Source organism: Eulemur rufifrons, chromosome 7, assembly GCF_041146395.1.
Source record: "Eulemur rufifrons isolate Redbay chromosome 7, OSU_ERuf_1, whole genome shotgun sequence".
NCBI classification, from domain to species: Eukaryota; Metazoa; Chordata; class Mammalia; order Primates; family Lemuridae; genus Eulemur; species Eulemur rufifrons.
Window position 1 is genome coordinate 43819541 of NC_090989.1, and position 17597 is coordinate 43837137.

At 35.6% G+C, this 17597-nt stretch overlaps 1 protein-coding gene across 1 annotated transcript in view; it reads left to right on the forward strand.

The window, feature by feature from the left end:
• The window catches only part of CRYBG3 (crystallin beta-gamma domain containing 3), a 104671-nt gene that overhangs the window by 24760 nt on the left and 62314 nt on the right, over positions 1-17597 (forward strand). Inside the window, exon 3 of the mRNA XM_069472475.1 lies at positions 9332-9762. Within this exon, the coding sequence (XP_069328576.1) occupies positions 9332-9762 (431 nt within the window). The remainder of the gene's footprint in view (positions 1-9331; positions 9763-17597) is intronic.

Genomic DNA, 17597 nt, shown 5'->3' on the forward strand with positions numbered 1-17597 from the left:
AGCTACAAAAATTAATCTTATTTTTAAATTAGAAACCACATTTTATATTCTTTCAACATCATTAAATTCTTGATTCTTAAAATCCCACTTATATGCCACACAAATTTTACTGTTTTGCTAACATTGGTAGCTACTTCTAATGCTTGGATCTGTTCTTCTAGTGAAATATGTATTTTGTTTATATTAGGTTTTTATATCTAGCTGGAGAAGCTTCCAGATATTTAGTCTATATTCTACTATTGTCTTGCTGCCTTAGACTCTTGCTGCATTCACATTCATTTTTATTTAAAAGAGAGGGAAGAGGGAAGACATGTTGTTATGCCCTGCTCCCTTTTACCTATTTCGGAGGAATATCCACCCCTTTCTTCCTTCCAAGGCTAAACTCCCTCAAGCCCCACCCCAACCCCACCCCGTACCAGCAGTGTTGGTGTCCTTACTTCCTGCCTTCTCTTGCACCTTGCTTTGGCTGCTTCCATCCTTCCATCTTCACTGACTTTTTCCCATTTGCCTTGGTTCTACGTATTTTTCTCTTAGTATACAATATTAAAAACAATATGTTTTCTGTTTTCTTTTTTCTTTTTGTGGGTCTGATTTCCTTTAGTTTCAGTCTTTCATTCCACTTTACTCCTTTTTCCCAAAAATTTCTTATGAAAGTCTATATTAAGAACTGTTCAATTCTTAATGCTTTCTGATCTGACTCCTGTTTCTTTTCTAGTTCCCTCCAACACGGGAAGCCTAGTACTGTGCCTGGCACACATGTCATGATTGCTGAGTATGCATTCATTGGATGAATGAAAGCCATTCCATGAAACCAGTGCATTCAAGGTCACCAGTGACCTCTTGCTGACCACATTTAGTGGCCCTTCCTTAATTCTTCTTCTTCTTCTTTTTTTTTTTTTTTTAGACAGGGTCCAGGCTAGACTGCAGTGGCATCATCACAGCTCACTGCAACCTTGGGTCATAGGCTCAAGCAGTCCTCCTGCCTCAGCCTCCCAAGTAGCTGGGAATACAGCCTCATGTCACCATGCCCAGCTGATTTTTCTGTTTTTTGTAGAGATGGGGGTCTTTCTCTTGCTCAGCTGGTCTCAAACTCCTGGCCTCTAGCAATCCTCCTACCTCGGCCTCCCAAAGTGCTAGGATTACAGGAGTGAGCCACCGTGCCCGGTCCATTAACTGTTACTCTGTTTAATCACTTGAAAGACTTTATCTTCCAAGTCTTACTCTCCTTTTTAAAAATTTTCAATTCCCACCTGTGGCTATTTCCTTCTCCATTTTTCTCACTGATTCTCTTCTGGATAAATAACCTATCACATGGATGGGGGAAGGTTACAGACTGATATCTAGTCTGGGGAATCTGTTTACAGACTGAGGCTGTAAACCATGAATTATTGGCAGCCTGAATCTGCATAGCTCTTCATACACCCACAGATTTCTAAAGCAAGAGTCATTCACCTATGTGGAAAAGGTAAACTGGAGTTTCTTTGGGTGGAGATGACCAAGGATCAGAGAAAGAAGCTTAGAGATTATTGGCCATATTTGAGAGCTGATGGAGAAGATAGGAACATTTTTGGAAACTGAGAGAGACAGTAAGAATCAGAGGACAGAAGATATGATGAGGTGGGAGAACTGGTGTGATGGGTACATCTGGGACAATGGGATAGAGGAGCTGGAAAGATGATTGGGTGTGAACACTGGGGAATTCCTGAAATTCAGAGTCAGAGGCAGTTAGGGTGAAGACAGAGGCCAGGGTTGGCCAAAGGTGCAGAGTGGAAGGGGAGGTCGTTGGAGTTGAGGGTGCTAAGGAACCCGGTGGGATGGGGGGGTCAGGATGTTCTCAAGAGTTGTCCTTGTTATGAACAATGAATGGAGCCAGCACCTGGGGCAGAAAGGAGGACCAAGCCAGGTGCTAGAGACAGTAGAGCCACCTGACCCTTCCTTGTTTTCCACTCAGACTCTTAAAAAACTTTTTTTTTAAATTGACATATAATAATTGTACATATTTACATGATACAGAGTGATAATTGGTACACGTATATGTAATGATCCAGTCGGGATAATTAGCATATCCATCTCCTCAAACTTATTTCTTTTTGTTAGGAACATTCAAAATCATCTCTTCTAAGTATTTTAAAATACACAATAAATTTTGTTAACTATAGTCACCCTAAAGTGCTATAGAATATTAGAACTTATTCCTCCTATACAGCTGTAATTTTGTATCCATTAACCAACCTCTTCCCGTTCCCCTTCCCCACCCTTCCCAGCCTCTGGTAACCACTATTCTGTTCTCTACTTCTATGAGATCAACTGTTTTGGCTTCACACATGAGTAAGAACAGGCAGTATTTATTTTTCTGTGCCTGGCTTATTTCACTTAACATAAGGTCCTCTAGGGTTTCATTCTTTTTTATGGCCAAGTAGTATTTTATTGTGTATAGATACATGTCACATTTTCTTTATACATCTGTTGATGGACAATTAGGTTGATTCCATATCTTGGCTATTGTGTGTAGTGCTGTAATAAACATGGAAGTGCAGATATCTTTTTGACATACTCATTTGTTTCCTTTAGATATATACCTAGTAGTGGGATTCATGGATCATATGGTAGTTTTATTTTTAGGTTTTTGAGGAAGCTCCGTACTGTTTTCCATAATGGCTGCACCAATTTATATTCACACTAACAGTGTATAAGAGTTCCCTTTTCTCCACATCCTCACTAGCATTTGTTATTTTTTGTCTTTTTGATAGTAGCCATTATAACTGGGGTGAGATGATACCTCATTGTGGTTTTAATTTGCATTTCCTTTATAGTTATTACTGACAGGTAAAGACTTAACTCCTGTCATTTTGTTAATTGTTTCCTGGTTGTTTTGTATATCCTTTGTTCCTTCCTTTCTCTCTTATACTTTACCTTTCTTTGGAGGTTTTCTGTTGTGATAAAGTCTGATTACTTTCTCTTTTTGTATATCTGCTCTCTGTCAGCGAGTTTTATACTTTTCCATTTTCATGCTGGTATTTGTTGTCCTTTTGCTTCCAGATGTAGGTACCCTTCAGAATTTCTTTAAGGTCTGTCTAGTGGTGATGAATTCTCTGTTTTTTCCGTCTGGGAAAGACTTTCTTTCTACTTCATTTTGGAGGGATAACTTTGCTGGGTATAATATTGTTGTCTGATAGTTTTCTTGATTTTAGCGAGCGCTTTGAATATATCATCCCACTCTCCTCTGTCCTCTAAGGTTTCAGCTGTGGTATCTGCTATTAGTCTGATGGGGATTCTTTTATATGTGACATGATACTTTTCTCTTGCTATTTTTAGAATTCTCTCTTTGTCTTTGACTTCTGACAGATTGCCTGTAATGCACCTCAGAAAAGATCTTTCTGAGTTGAATCTATTTGGGTACCCTTAAGCTTGTTTGATCTTAATGTCCATTTTTGTTGCAAGACTTGGGAAATTTTCAGCTTTTATTTCATTAAATATAGTTTCTATGCTTTTATCCATCTTTTCTCCTTCTGGAACTCCCAAAATACTTATATTTGTTCCCTTAATAATGTCCTGTAGTTCCATGGGTGTTCTTTCTTTCTTTCTTTCTTTTTTTTTTTTTTTTTTTTTTTGTTCTGACTGGCTTACTTCAGAAGACCTGTCTTCAAGTTCAGAATCTTTTCATCTGCTTGGTCTACTCTATTGTTGAAGCTCTCAATTATATTTGTAATTTTATCTATCGAATTTTTCAGCTCCAAGACTTTTGTTTGGTTCTTTTTTATATCAATAGTTCTTTGAGTTTCTCATTCATATCATGAATTGTTTTTCTGATTTCATTGAATTATCTATATTCTCTTGTAACTTGCTGAATTTTCTTGAGATCATTATTTTGAATTTCTTTTCAGCCATTTCATAGATTTTCTTTTATTTGGGTCATGTTACTGGACAATTACTGTGTCCCTTTGGAAATACCATGTTTCCTTGCTTTTTCATGTTACTGTATGCCTATATTGATGTCTGCCCACCTGGTGGAACAGTCATCTCTTCTAAATTTATGGAGTAGCTTTCATAGGGACTTTTTCTTGTAGATGTGATCTATAGTGTAAGTTGGTTAGGGTGTTTGGTTCTGGGTGGGTACCTAGTGTAGTCTCCATGTGATTTCCTTGGCTGAAATCAACATCTATGAATGCCTCAGTGGCCTACACTGTGTATGTTTGTGGAGGCAGTGGTGTGCTTTGCTGGGGTTGCAGTTGCTGGTTATGGCGGGCACTGGCAGCTGTTCTTGGGCCCTGGGGAGCATACACATAGCACTTAGCAGCTCCACTCGTCAAGGGGGCAGGACAAAGTTCTCTACACCTTGACCTTGTTCACTATGCTAGTCACCACATTGGTATAGCACCCGCCACCTTCTACAGGCCTCTTGACGAGGTGACTAAATAATGCTGGTTAGACCGTCAAAACAAAGTTCTTGTATCACTAGAATATAGGTTACATGAAAACAAGAATTTTGGTGTATTTTTTACTGTTACATCTAAATACCTATTAATAGAATAATGTCTTGATGTTCAGTATTTACTAAATGAATACTTTAACATTTACATTGACCCTAACTGTGACTTGGGTCACCTGGTTTTAGCCCATTGCTAATTTGGGGTTGCATTCCTCAGAAACACTCTTCCAAATCTTCTCTAGTTTAGGAACCCAAATCCCAGCTCACCTATGTGTCTCCCCTTCAGCTTGTTAGATAAGTCCTCTTACTTACTGACCTGAGAGCCACTTGTTGGATCTTACTTATTGTCTTCACTTATGGAATTTATCGGACTTTAGCCACTCTTCTTCCCACTTTACTTGGAAGAGGAAATGTCCCTAATTCTCTCCAAAGACAATACCTTCCCTTTATTATTAATAGAAGTATTATAGATTATGTTGGCCTCTTTATCTTCTGCTTTTCCTTCTGGAACCAATCATCCGTCTCCATTATACAGTAGTCACTCCCTTTCCAACAAATATACAGCTGATCCACAAAATTGGAATGGAAACCCACTTCTGTCTTGGAACTTAAAGTGTTGTCTTTTGTCTTTACTTCTTTCTAGTTAAAGATCTCTCAAAAGGGTTCCTTCTATTTACGACCATTCCTATTTCCTTGCCACTACCAACTGCCTAACCTCTTGAGTTCGGGACTGGGCTTACAAATTCCTGGACTGTTATAACTATTTTTTTCCTGCATTCATAGGCCTTTTTCATAGTCCTCATTTCTTCAGTTATTAATCTAACAAATACTGCAATGAATAAAACAGACAAAAGCCCTGCCCCTTTGAATTTTATGTTCTAAAAGAAGAAACAGATATTAAATGTTATAAGTGTTGGTGTAGATTTGTGGTTTGTATGGGGTGTATGTGTGTGTTTACTAGAAAGTACAAGGAGAACAATAACACAGAGGAGAATAGACAGTTTTAGAGTGGAGGGGTTTTCTAGTTTAGATAGTGATGAAGGAACTTTCAATGAGGAGATGGTTTTTAAGTAAAGGTCTGGAGGAGGTGAGGGGGAGTGAGTCATCTAGCTGTCTGTGGGGAGAACATTCTAACCAGAGAGAAGAGTAAATGCAAAATTCCCAAGGTAAGAGTGCCTGATGTTTTTGAAGACCAGTGAGGTGGATAATCCTCATCTTTCTTGAGCTCACAATGGCATTTGACATTCTTTAATCCCCCCTGTTTTGGAAGTGTTATTTTTTCTTTGCCTTTGAGACCAGTATTCTGGAGGAAATGACCAGGTCTGATTTTTGCCTTGTCCATCTCTTTCGCTGATTTCTTCTCTCCTTTGTGCTTGCTTTTAATTTTTTTTTTACCTTAGGGATCTTTCATTGGTACTTGGTTCCCCTACACCCACTGTGTATTGCCAAATTACATTCTTCAATTGTGCTTCTGACTGTTTACCAGACATCTCCACTTATGTGTCACCAATGGACCAAAATTTCAACATGTTTGACATCTAAATAGTTTGTTGCACTTCCTTCCCCTCTCCCCCAAAGCCCTAATTCTCACTTCCTTTTCTATATTTCCCATATCCATTTTTGGCTTAACTACTCAAATTTTGGCCCACTTTAGAGAAACCCAGTCATCTATGGCTGTTATTCCTCACCCTCCACTCAACCTCTTTCTCTAGCCTCTGTGCTCTAATGTTCTTCGGCCACACCCATGCCATAGTAAGCATACTTCACACTTCCTTGTCTTTGTGCATACCACACCTTGTGTTTAGAATGCTCTTCTCACCCTTTAGGAGCAAGCTCAAATGTCACCTTCTCTAGTAGTGGTTTCTCGCCATCCCTAGTCAAGTTAATTGTGTCTTTCATTGTGTACATACCTCTTCTAAGCCCCACACTGTGATATAATGATGAGTATCATGTGAGACTGTAAGCTCCTTGAAGGTTGCAGCTAAATCTTATTAGTGTACATAATGCATTCCTATATTTCCCTGTATTGGGGACATAGCAAAGAGAATAGATGAATGAATTTGGTCTAAGGGTACTGCATTACAACATATCAAACAACTGGGATTAATATTTTGTTAGTGTTTGCTTGAATTCTGAGTGCTTTCATTCTGCTCACTCGTTGGAATGATGGCAGACAGTCTTATTGGCAAGCAGACATAGGCCCTGCCTAATGAGGGCCTGTAGCAGTCTGAACTTGCTATTGTCTAGGTTGAGGTCAAAGAACAGCTGCTTTAGATTAAACATAAAATTTTAATCATGTAGATGCATAATTTATTGTAGGTGTTTACTTTGAATAGTGGTGTTCTTGTCTACTAGTTTTTGTTTCTAAATTCAGAAATGTTTTTTTCCTTGTTGAAGGTATTTTAATTACTGGTATAAGTTTCTCATAAGATTATAGCAACTAAGACATTTAAGGAAACTCAAAACTGTTCTTTAGTATATTTATGATATAAGGAATCTGGAATAGCAAAGAAGCTGACAATTGAGGGCAAGGAGAAACAAGTGTTTTTATTTTTTTAGTTGTATAACTTTGGGAGGTCAAGGTGGAAGGATCATGTCAGGCCAGGAGTTCAAGACCAGCATGGGCAACATGGCGAGATCCCATCTCTACAAAAATCGTAAAAAATTAGCCGGGCATGGTGAGGCACACCTGTAGTCCCAGCTACACGAAAGGCTGAGGCAGCAGGATGACTTAAGCCCAGGAGTTAGAGAGTGCAGTGAGCTATGATCAGGTACTACAGCCTGAACAACAGAGCGGGACCCTGTCTCTTAAAAAAAAAATTGTATAGAACTTAAAAAGATTAAATATAAAGGCTTCATTAGTTTAGCAAAATGTATCTTCCTCATTTGAAAAGCAATCTGTTATGCCTTAAAAAGAATAGTAAAGTAAAAATAACAATTGAATCAGTGAAATAAATACTATTTTTGGCAAAAATTATTTGTCTTAAAATGTGAATGAGGCCAAAAGCTAAAATCTCCTTGTTCCCTTGATTTTCCTTCTTTTAGACCATTGCCCCAATTTTATAATTGTCTTTTGTGAAAATCTGAAGCATTTTAAGGACATTTATGGTATTTTAATGAGCAGCCCATAGTTCACTTTCTTCACATGGCTATGTAAGATGAGCAGTCATTCATTTTAGTTATAGAAGAGAATTAATCACTGTTCATTCATGTTACAGTGTTAGTTTGTTTTGACTCAGGGAGAAGTACTGTGGCTAGAAATTATAACAAATTAAATGGAGTAAAAAACAAAAAAAGTATGTCTTTCATATAAATGAACATTTTCAAATTATCCACTAGCATATCTTCTACTGCCAAACTGAGAGGCCATTTATGCTGTTTGCATGAGGAGAGGGCACAGGTAACTTACAGTGCTGGCTCTCAGAATGTGCAGAAGCTTGGACAGGTGAGGAGGAGACAGGTAGAATCAAGTTGCAGTTGAAACTCGTGAAAGGTGAGACTTGTAGTGACTCTAGAAGGCCGGTGATATTCTAAATACAGAGGCTCACAAGTTATATCAAGTTCTAATATGTAGAAAAACGCTGTGGGTTTACCGAAAAATGCTCTTTGACACCTAAGGTGGGAACAAACTTAAGAATATTGTTTGCTTGCAATCAGTTTGCTGGGGTTAATAGGTTCTAAACACTTTCTCAGCCTTTCATATGCTACATTTTCTTAGTGATTAGTGAAATAGATTAAAACACGGAATGAAGTGAACAAGTGATATAATTATGATGCTTTTGTCTTCTGGAAGATCAGCTTCTTACAAAACTTTGTCGTGTGAACCAAAAGTGCCCTAAGGTGGTTTTGCCTTTGTGTTCTGATCATTTCTGACTCACACTTGAGCTTTCCTTTCATAAGGGCTAGTAAGCATAACCGATGACAGATACTGTCAGACATGCATTCCTTTTACAAGTATGCAAGCAAGCATGTTTGGAAGGCAGGGTGAGTTGGCACATTGGCCTAAAACCTTTTGGAATCTTGGGAAGAGTGTGAGGTGGAATGCCAGCATGTTCTTTAATATAGCAGCTCAATTTTTCCTCACACGGAGTATGAATGAATGTGACTTTGCTTTATCAGTTAATTATGAGCAGGTAAAATGAACCTCTGGAAGTGTTTAATCTCTGTGAGAATGCTTGGTGCAGTCCAGTTTGCATTAGTATATGTATCAGGACTTCATGTTTTACCATGAAGGGGTCACAGTGGGTTATCTCTGAATTGAAGCACCATTTTACTGTCTTTCCTCATCCTCATAAGGAACAGTTGTACATAGTGTGACAACCTCATGGGTTAACTCAGTGCTCAAACAATGTGGTTTGTGTAAGTGTTACTGTCTAAAGTATCAAGTGTTTGAAATATTCCCCATTAGCTCTGTAATTATAAAGGCTAAATTTAAATACACATAAGGCTTTCCATCATCTGTACTTATCTCTCCATACCTACCTCTCACTCTTCTTTTTGTACTCTAACCTCCAGTCATATTAACTCCCTTAAAAGCTGACACATCATCAAATACACACAATCACAGAGAGGCATAAACATCATGTAGTCACTTTTTCTGTCCCTAGTTACCACCTCTGCTCTCACCTCTTCCAAACCTGGACTAGTGGCTGCTGTTCTGGGTCCCCATGTGTGGTGTACATCTCCCCTCACAACAGTTACTATATGGCTTTGCTGAGGCCATGCTGACTGTGTTCTTTAGTAGATTGTTAACTGTCCAGAGGAACAGAAGCCATCAGCCTTATTCACAAATGTATCCCTAGTGTCTAGCACAGAGTCCGTCTTGTAGTAGCTTATCAGTCAGTCTATTTTATTTTTTAAATGATAAATGCTTACTTATTGTTTTCTATTTTGTTTTCAAAGATTCCCCAAAATGAGGACAAAAGGAACCATGCTGAGAAGCCAATCACTCTTCCAACACAGGGAGATCTCAAAAAGCCAAATGATCTTTCCAGTTCTACTTTAGAAACCAAAATAGGAGAAAGTGATAGACAGCCAAAAGAAAGCTTTTTTCACTTTCTTGGTAACCTGTTCAATATCTCAGGAAAATCATCTCTGGGCGAAGCTAAACATTCTTCTTTCAAAGATGACCATGATAAAACTGAGAAAGATTTACAGAATCCCGGTGATCATCACGAGGAAGCCATCAAGAGGGAGAGGGAGATGCTGTGTGGCTCCCTGGGAACACAGACACTTCCAACAGAAGAGCAAGAGTCCAACTCAGCTGAACTCTCCGATGCCTTTTCTTTGGATACAACACAAGACAGTGAACAGGAAACCAGTGATGAGCTAAAGTAAGTTTGAAACTTAATTGAGCCAAAAAATTGAGTTTTTGGACCTAGTTATTGAGCCTCAGTTCTAAGCCTATTAATTGAGGGGATTGGAAAAAGTATTCTGTAATGTCCCTACTACTGGGTAAAAAGTTATTGTTCTGTGTACCATATAGGTACCTTGGACCTTTTGAGCTATTTTAGGAGGTGGCACTAACTCCTTTTAGGTGCTAAATTTGTCTTAGTACAAGATTTATTTCTTCCTTGAATGGGAGTGTTTTCTGTTGTATAAATTACTCATACATTAGGGCAGGCCGTGTATTCAGTATGTGCATTTTGGGATCCCAAATGGTGGTAAGGTATGTATTCCCATTCTAGCAATATCTTTTGTGGAATCCAATTAAATGGGTTAAGAAAGCAATTAAATTGACTGTGTTCATGAAGCTAGCTTTATGAACTTTTTACACAGCCATGAGAAATTAAAATCTTGCATGAATTTAAAGAGCATTTTTACTACTCTTTTTTTCTTTCTTTGTTTAACAAACAGGCACCAACTTGTTTTTCCTTTTATTCAAATGAGCTAGAACATTTTCTATCCAAGAAATGTTTATAAGTGTTGAGTCCATTAGACATCTTGTGTAACATAAAAGTATTCATTTGTAACTAACAAGGTTCTGTTTTGTTGATTTTAATTTTGCCTCCACCTGAGAATTTATTAATTGAAGGGGTCATTTGTAGTCAGATATAAATAATAACTTATAGTTACATAGTTCTTTGTAGTTTCAAATTGTCTACATGTGGTTGTTTTCAGTTAATTCCTTTTAACAAATTTTCGAGATACGCACAGACCTGTCTTACATTTGAGAGAACTGAGACCCAAATAGATGAGAGTTTGCCCATCAAGAGTGATGCGGTGGGGCTTGTTCTACCAGATGTTAAAGTGTACTGATAAAGCTGTGGTATTTGAAACAGTGTCGTACTGATGTCACATTTACTAGACATTTAAGTGGAACTGGGTAGACAGTCTAGAAATAGACCTTCATCTTTGTGATTTGAACCCTTGAATGTGATGGCGTCATAATTCTGTCAGAAAAAGAGACTTATTGGGGGAAATTGGTTTGTAGAAAAAAAGAAACGGTGTAGATAGATACTTCTCTCATTTTTATATTAAAATAATATAGAATAACATTAAAAAAACAAAATTAAAAACCATAAATGTGAATTATTTATTTTGGTGAGAAATGACTTTCCATGCATAGTAGCAATGGAAGGTATCAGGATAGAGCTTGGTGGGTCAGATTACTCCCAGTTTTCAAAATCCTCTATGTCAAATAACATAAACAATGATAAATTTAAATGGCAAATGAGAAAATTATATGCAAAATTTATGACAGTGAATGCTTTAACTGATAAGCAATTTAGACACTACTAATAGGAAAAAAAAAAGGCAAACAATGTCAACAAATCCAATAAAAGAAATATAAATTGCTAAAAAGTAAGTGAAAATTTTTCACTAACAAGGAAATGTAAACTAAAATGAAATAATTTTTTTCTTGTAAATTGATAACAAGATTAATAAATGATAATACCTTGAGTCAGAATTGATAAGGCTGGCATTCATATACACTGCTAGGAGTGGGGTGTCATTTGGTAACTTGTTTTAGACAATATATATCAATTGGCAATATATATCAGGAGCCTTAAAAAGTTTATAGGTTATTTCTGATGATGTACAAAGGTGTTTATTGAAACATTATTTATGGAAACCTATATTTGGAAACAAATGTTCAGCAGAAAAGTGGCTAAATTGTGCTTCCATAATAAAAGATTGTCAAAGCCAGTGCTATTCAAAGTGTGGTCCTTGCAGCAGCAGCAGCACCGGAGAACTCATTAGAAATGCAGATTATCTGATTCTGATCAGGGAATCAGAATCTCTGGGAGTGGGGCCCAGCAATATTCTAATGACCTCCCCCCCTGGTGACTTCTTTGCATGCTTGTATTTGAGATCCAGCATTTTAAAGTAATTCAAAATGGTGAGGATTTTGAGGCCAGTTAAGTGGGTAGAATGGAAAGCTGGTGGTTTTTTCTCCCTTGGTTTTGGTTGGTTTGGTCAGGTTTATTTCTTTGGTACTGGACAATAAAAAAAAAAAAAATGAGAGGATACTGTCCCCCTTATTTCTAAAGCCCTCCTTATTAATAGAATAATTGCTTGAGGCAATTCTCCAGAACCACCTCAGCGAAGAACGGTGATTTTTGATTTAGGGGAAAAGGAAAAGACCACTGGACTCCCAGTTTGACTGAAATACAGGTTTCTTTCAGGCCTAACTTTAGAAATCAGACAGTTTACCAGGCTTAGAATTATGGTTTCAGTAACTTCCTGTTGACAATTGTCAATTTGTTTAAGAATTATAATTTAGAAGTTGAATACCATTTTTGTAATAGAGTGACAGTATGATAAAGGACTGCTTGCAATAAATTTTCTAGATGCTATTTAAATAATTTATATAGATAATTATTTACTAATAATTTTGAAAATCTACATTTTAAGTGTTAGTTATTTTGGTTCTGTAGGTAGAGGATGGTATATGGATACAAAATTACAGCTAGATAGAAGGAATGAATTTTAGTGTTCTATAGCACTGTAGGATGACTATAGTTAGCAATAATTTATTGTATATTTTCAAACAGCTAGAAGAAATGATTTTGAATGTTCCTAACACAAAGAAATGATAAATGGTTTTGGTGATGGACATGCTAATTGTAATGATCATACACATTGTATATATGTATCAAAACATCACTTTGTGTATGCCATAAATTTGTACAATTATTACATGTCAATTAAAATAAATAAATTTAAAAAATGAAGAACCTAAACTTTTGAAAATGCTAGGAGTTTTTAGTTTCACTTACAAAAATTTCAGTATTATATTTATATAGGGAGGAATGGTTTAACTGAAGGTTTTACATTGCCTTTCTCATGCATGAATATTCCTTCTTTTTGTAGGTATTGATAATCAGGGTGTACTAAAAAGAGTTAATGGCTTAATTTAGACAGTTGAATAACATAACCTGTGCTGTATAACACTGCCCATTACTATACTACTAAACATACTTTTATGATTGCCATTAGTACAGTTTTCAAAATTTAGACAAGTTTTTACAGGTTAAATATCCCTTCTCTGAAATTCTTGGGACCAGAAGTGTTTTGGATGTTTTTCTGATTTTGGAATATTTACATATACATAATGAGATATGTTGGGGATGGAACCCAAGTCTAAAAATGACATTCATTTATGTTTCATATACACCTTACATACATGGCCCAAAGGTAATTTTATACAACATTTTTAATAATTTTGTGCATGAAACAAAGTTTGTGTAAATTGAACCCTCAGAAAGCAAAGGTGTAAGGTGTTAACTTTCCACTTGTGGCATCTTGTTGGCACTTAGTAAGTTTTGGATTTTGGATTTTGGATTTTCAGATTAGGGATGCTCAACCTATACCTATTATGTGAAGTAAATTAAAGAAAATTCTCATCAAAAGACGTTATAAATGACTTCATCTTCACTTAGTTAAAAATAATAAACAGCTTTGTAATTGTTTTCCTATACTGTTAACTATGCAAATTTCATTTTCAATATAAAAGCATTAGGGAAACCTGTTCGGTAATAGGTAACATTTTTTAGATTGTTTTCTGTACATTCACTCGTGTTTCTGGTATAATTTATATAGAGAGATTCTTTATTGTTGGATTAAACTTTTTTTAAAAAGTACTGTTATAATTCTTATATTTTTCACAGGTTCATATTCGTCATAATGAAAAGCTCTTCTGTCAAAACTCTTGTGTGATTTTTTTTTTTAATTTGCTTGTTTTGCAGCTTTTCTTTCCATAGAAAAGTTAAAATCCTTCCAAATTATGAGAGAAGATAGTTTATGTAATTTGAAAGAAAATAAATTTTACTGCTAAAAAAGCTCAGTCATATTTTCCTAAAATTGAATTAGGTACTTTTGCTATAAGGATAGTTTTTATTTTCAGGCTGCTATTACAGAATTTTTTTGAAGAATGATACATCTTTACTTGACCTTTGTAGTATCAAGCGTATCGAATTTATCCAGAATAGAGTATACTCATATGTAGTACATAGAGGCTTAATGAACCTTCACATGATGAATGTTTATGTCTTGGGCTGAAATCCATAAAAGCTTTTCAAATTTTTAGTACCTATACCTATTCTCTTAAATATTTAAAATTTTAAGACAGTTTACTTTTTTCAAACTATTATTTGGATTACATACCCTTGGTATGCAGGATAAGCTATCGGTCCCATGTACAATTATATAATACATAAAATCAATACTCCCTTTTCTCATTCAGCTTGTGAAAATACACCTTTTCAATTTTCCGTCTTCAGCTTATTTTTAAAGTTATATGTTTTTGGTATTTCTGTTTTATTTACTAGAGAAAAAATTAAAAATTTAAGGACAATTTTATGTTCTTAATATTATTCAATTTTGGTGACTTAACTGCACCCCAAGAAAGAATGATGTACAAAATAGACAATGTTGGAATGACTAACCTTTTAAAAAGTAGGCGTGTACCTCTTCAGTACCTGAAAGGACTAATTATAATACATGAAGCTTAGCTTGAAACTTTGATGTTCTGTGCTTTAAACATGATAATGATAATATAGTTGTTTAATATAAACAATGCATATTTTAGCTACAAGTATATATTAGGCCATAAATATGAAATGTCCAATTTTGAATCAATAGTTTATTATATCTCAAGAAGCAATACAGTTAATCAAAGTATGGGCCTAAACTATGGACACAGTTTTGCCATCTCAGTGGTAGCTTGTTTATGCCACCAGTGAAGAAGCCTAGATAATGAATGGCGATGAAGTCATGAAAGGCATTTTCCACAACTTGTTGAGAACTGAATATTTGTCCTTGCAAAAAGTGGTCCAAAGCCTGTAATAAGTGGTAGTAAGAAGTGGTGCAAGGTCTGGTGAATACAGTGGGTGACAGAGAGTTTCCAAGTCCAGCTGCTGTAGTTTGAGTAGCATTGTTTGTGTGACATGTGGGTTGAGCTTTGTCTTGCAAGAGGATTGGCCTGTCTCTGTTGACCAATCTCGGCTGCTTAATGGCAAGCATCCTCATCATTTTGTCCAATTGGTTGCAGAAGACATCTGCTGGAATCTAATTGACCAGGTTTCATGAAGCTGTAGTGGACAATACCAGTGCTGGACCACCAAACAGAAACCATTAGCTTTTTTTGATGAATATTCGGTTTTGAACTGTGTTTCAGCATCTTCATCTGTATCCAACCATTGTGCCAAATGCTTGCAATTGCCAAAAAAGAATCTGTTTTTTTACCACACATAGCAATATGGTATAGAAATGATTCACCTTTATGTTGTGACAGCAAAGAAAGGCAAGCTTCCAGATGATTTCTCTTCTGATGCTCATTTAATTCATCTGGTACCCATTTATCCAGCTTCTTTACCTGGTCAGTTTGTTTCAAATGGTCCCATATTGTTGTAACAGTAATGTCAAATCTTGCTGCTAATTCACGCATAGATTGAGATGCATTCATTTCCACTACAGCTTTCAGCTCATCATTATCCACCTTGGTCTCAGGTCACCCACGTGGCTCATTTTTAAGATTAAAATCACTAGAATGGCACTTCCCAAAACATCAACATACTGTGCATTCATTAGCCACATCCTTTGTAAACACTTCATTGATGTTTAAAGCTGTCTGCGCAGCATTTGTTCTACAATGGAACTCACATTCGAAAATAACACAAATTTTTGACTTATGCATGGTTTCACAAAAATTGCTCTAAAAAAATTTTGAAAGATGCTCACAGGCCAAACTGTGCATTTGAGAAAATGAGGATATACTTTCACAATAAAAATAAAAAAGTGTCAAAGTGAAATGTCAGAGATATCAACTGTCAAACTTGGTACTTAAGGAAATTGGACATTTCATACTTAATAACCTAATATTTCCACCACAGGTGCTGCAGGAGTTTAAACTAGTGCATATAAATCAATTTAATCATTTTAGTTGAAAGTACTCTGAAAGCCCTAAAAAATGTAAAACAGTGATCCCTCACAAAAGATTCTAAAACTACCAAAAGTCATTATTATAATGAGTTGAAATGTAGTGAGTGGTCTTTTCTCTGTGCTTTATTTTATCAGAGGTCCTTTCAGATTAAAAGCTACATTGATGCAGGATAAAATATTTTGAGATCTCATTAGAGAGGTGGCAGCAAAAGGACCTAAATTTACTGTACTTAAAAAATAAAATTCTGATCCTTATCTCTTCTTACTTCCATTGACATCATAAACATTTCTTTGGGTATTCATTTCTTCAGAATTATTTTGGTGATCTTTTGGGGAAAAAACATTGCAGCCTCTTGACCCTAGGTTTTAGGTATAAAACATTAAACCTTCAAAAGAAAAAAAAAAACCCGTTATTTATTCAGACCTCTGGATCTTTATATGTTCTGAAAGGCTTTTGTATTTTCTGAATAATTTATGTATTTTGATATAAGATTTCACCAATAACATTAATTTACCTATATATATTTTTCCCTTCTTTCATATTTTCAGAGACAGGTTGACTTATCCAACTTTTTTCCCCATTATTTGTATTATTGCATTTATTCCTTTGTTCATTCAATTTTTTTTTTTTTTTGGAAATTGCAAGTTAAATGTTTAATAAACTTACTGCCATGTGCACTTTGAGTAAAACATGACAAATTATCAAAATTAGTATGAAATATCACTACATAATAAAATTAAATGTGTACAAAAATTTTTTCTCCACGTTGCATGTAACAATAGGATTTATATCTAAGGACATTTTGAACTTAGTTTTCTGATACTTAGACATTATCCAATATTTAAATATTTATGTCATGAAGTGGGCTCTGTGTAAGATGCTTACATAGATCAATAAAAATAATCTACTGGACCTTGTCGTCAAAAGGATTAGATTTGTAAAAAATACCTATAAAGAAAGACCCAAATGTCAAATGATGGTGCCTTATCCAACTTTTGTCTTTGTTTCATAACAGTCTTTGACCTAACCTGAAACTCCTACAGCAACTAAAACCAGTTTTGCAAGGCAAAGCTTTTCTCTGCACATCTCCTTTAGCTGCTTTACAATGGACAGTAAAAATAAATGAAACTAACACAATTTTTTATAGTAATGGTGTGTTAGTATTTTAGGGGCCAGAAGTTGTACAGGTTGAGATGATCTGTTTCTGCTAAAATGCAGAAAGTATGTAAGAGGCAGAGTTGATGACATTTTTACGTGTCAAAGGAGATTTACTGTTTTATCTTTTAGAAAAATCTAGCATTCTTAATGTTACTGCTTTAAAGTTGTTGATAAAATGTATGTTTAGGAATATACTGATAAATGGATTTCTTAATTATTCATATGGATTCTATAGTAATGTTTTGTTTAATCTGAAATCAAGTAGAACACACATCAGATTTTTCTCCCATATGTTTTTATATTCAGGACAATAAAATGTAATTAGAGTTCAGAATTTAAAACACTTTGATATCACCTGTAAGAATTAAGATATTAGTCTGAAATAGATTACTTAGCATTTAATATCATTGCTTTACTTGGTGATTCATTAATTCACAAAAAGGTATTATACTATTTACCAAATCTTGTGTAGGGCACTTAAAAATATAATGATGATTAAGGCTAGTGGGGAAAATATGTGCGTAGATCTTTATTAAGGTGGCAAGTGCTGTGTGTGCATCCATAGATCAGAAACTATATCCACCTTAGTAGTAGAGGGTTAGGTTTGCAGTGGGGATGATTTGT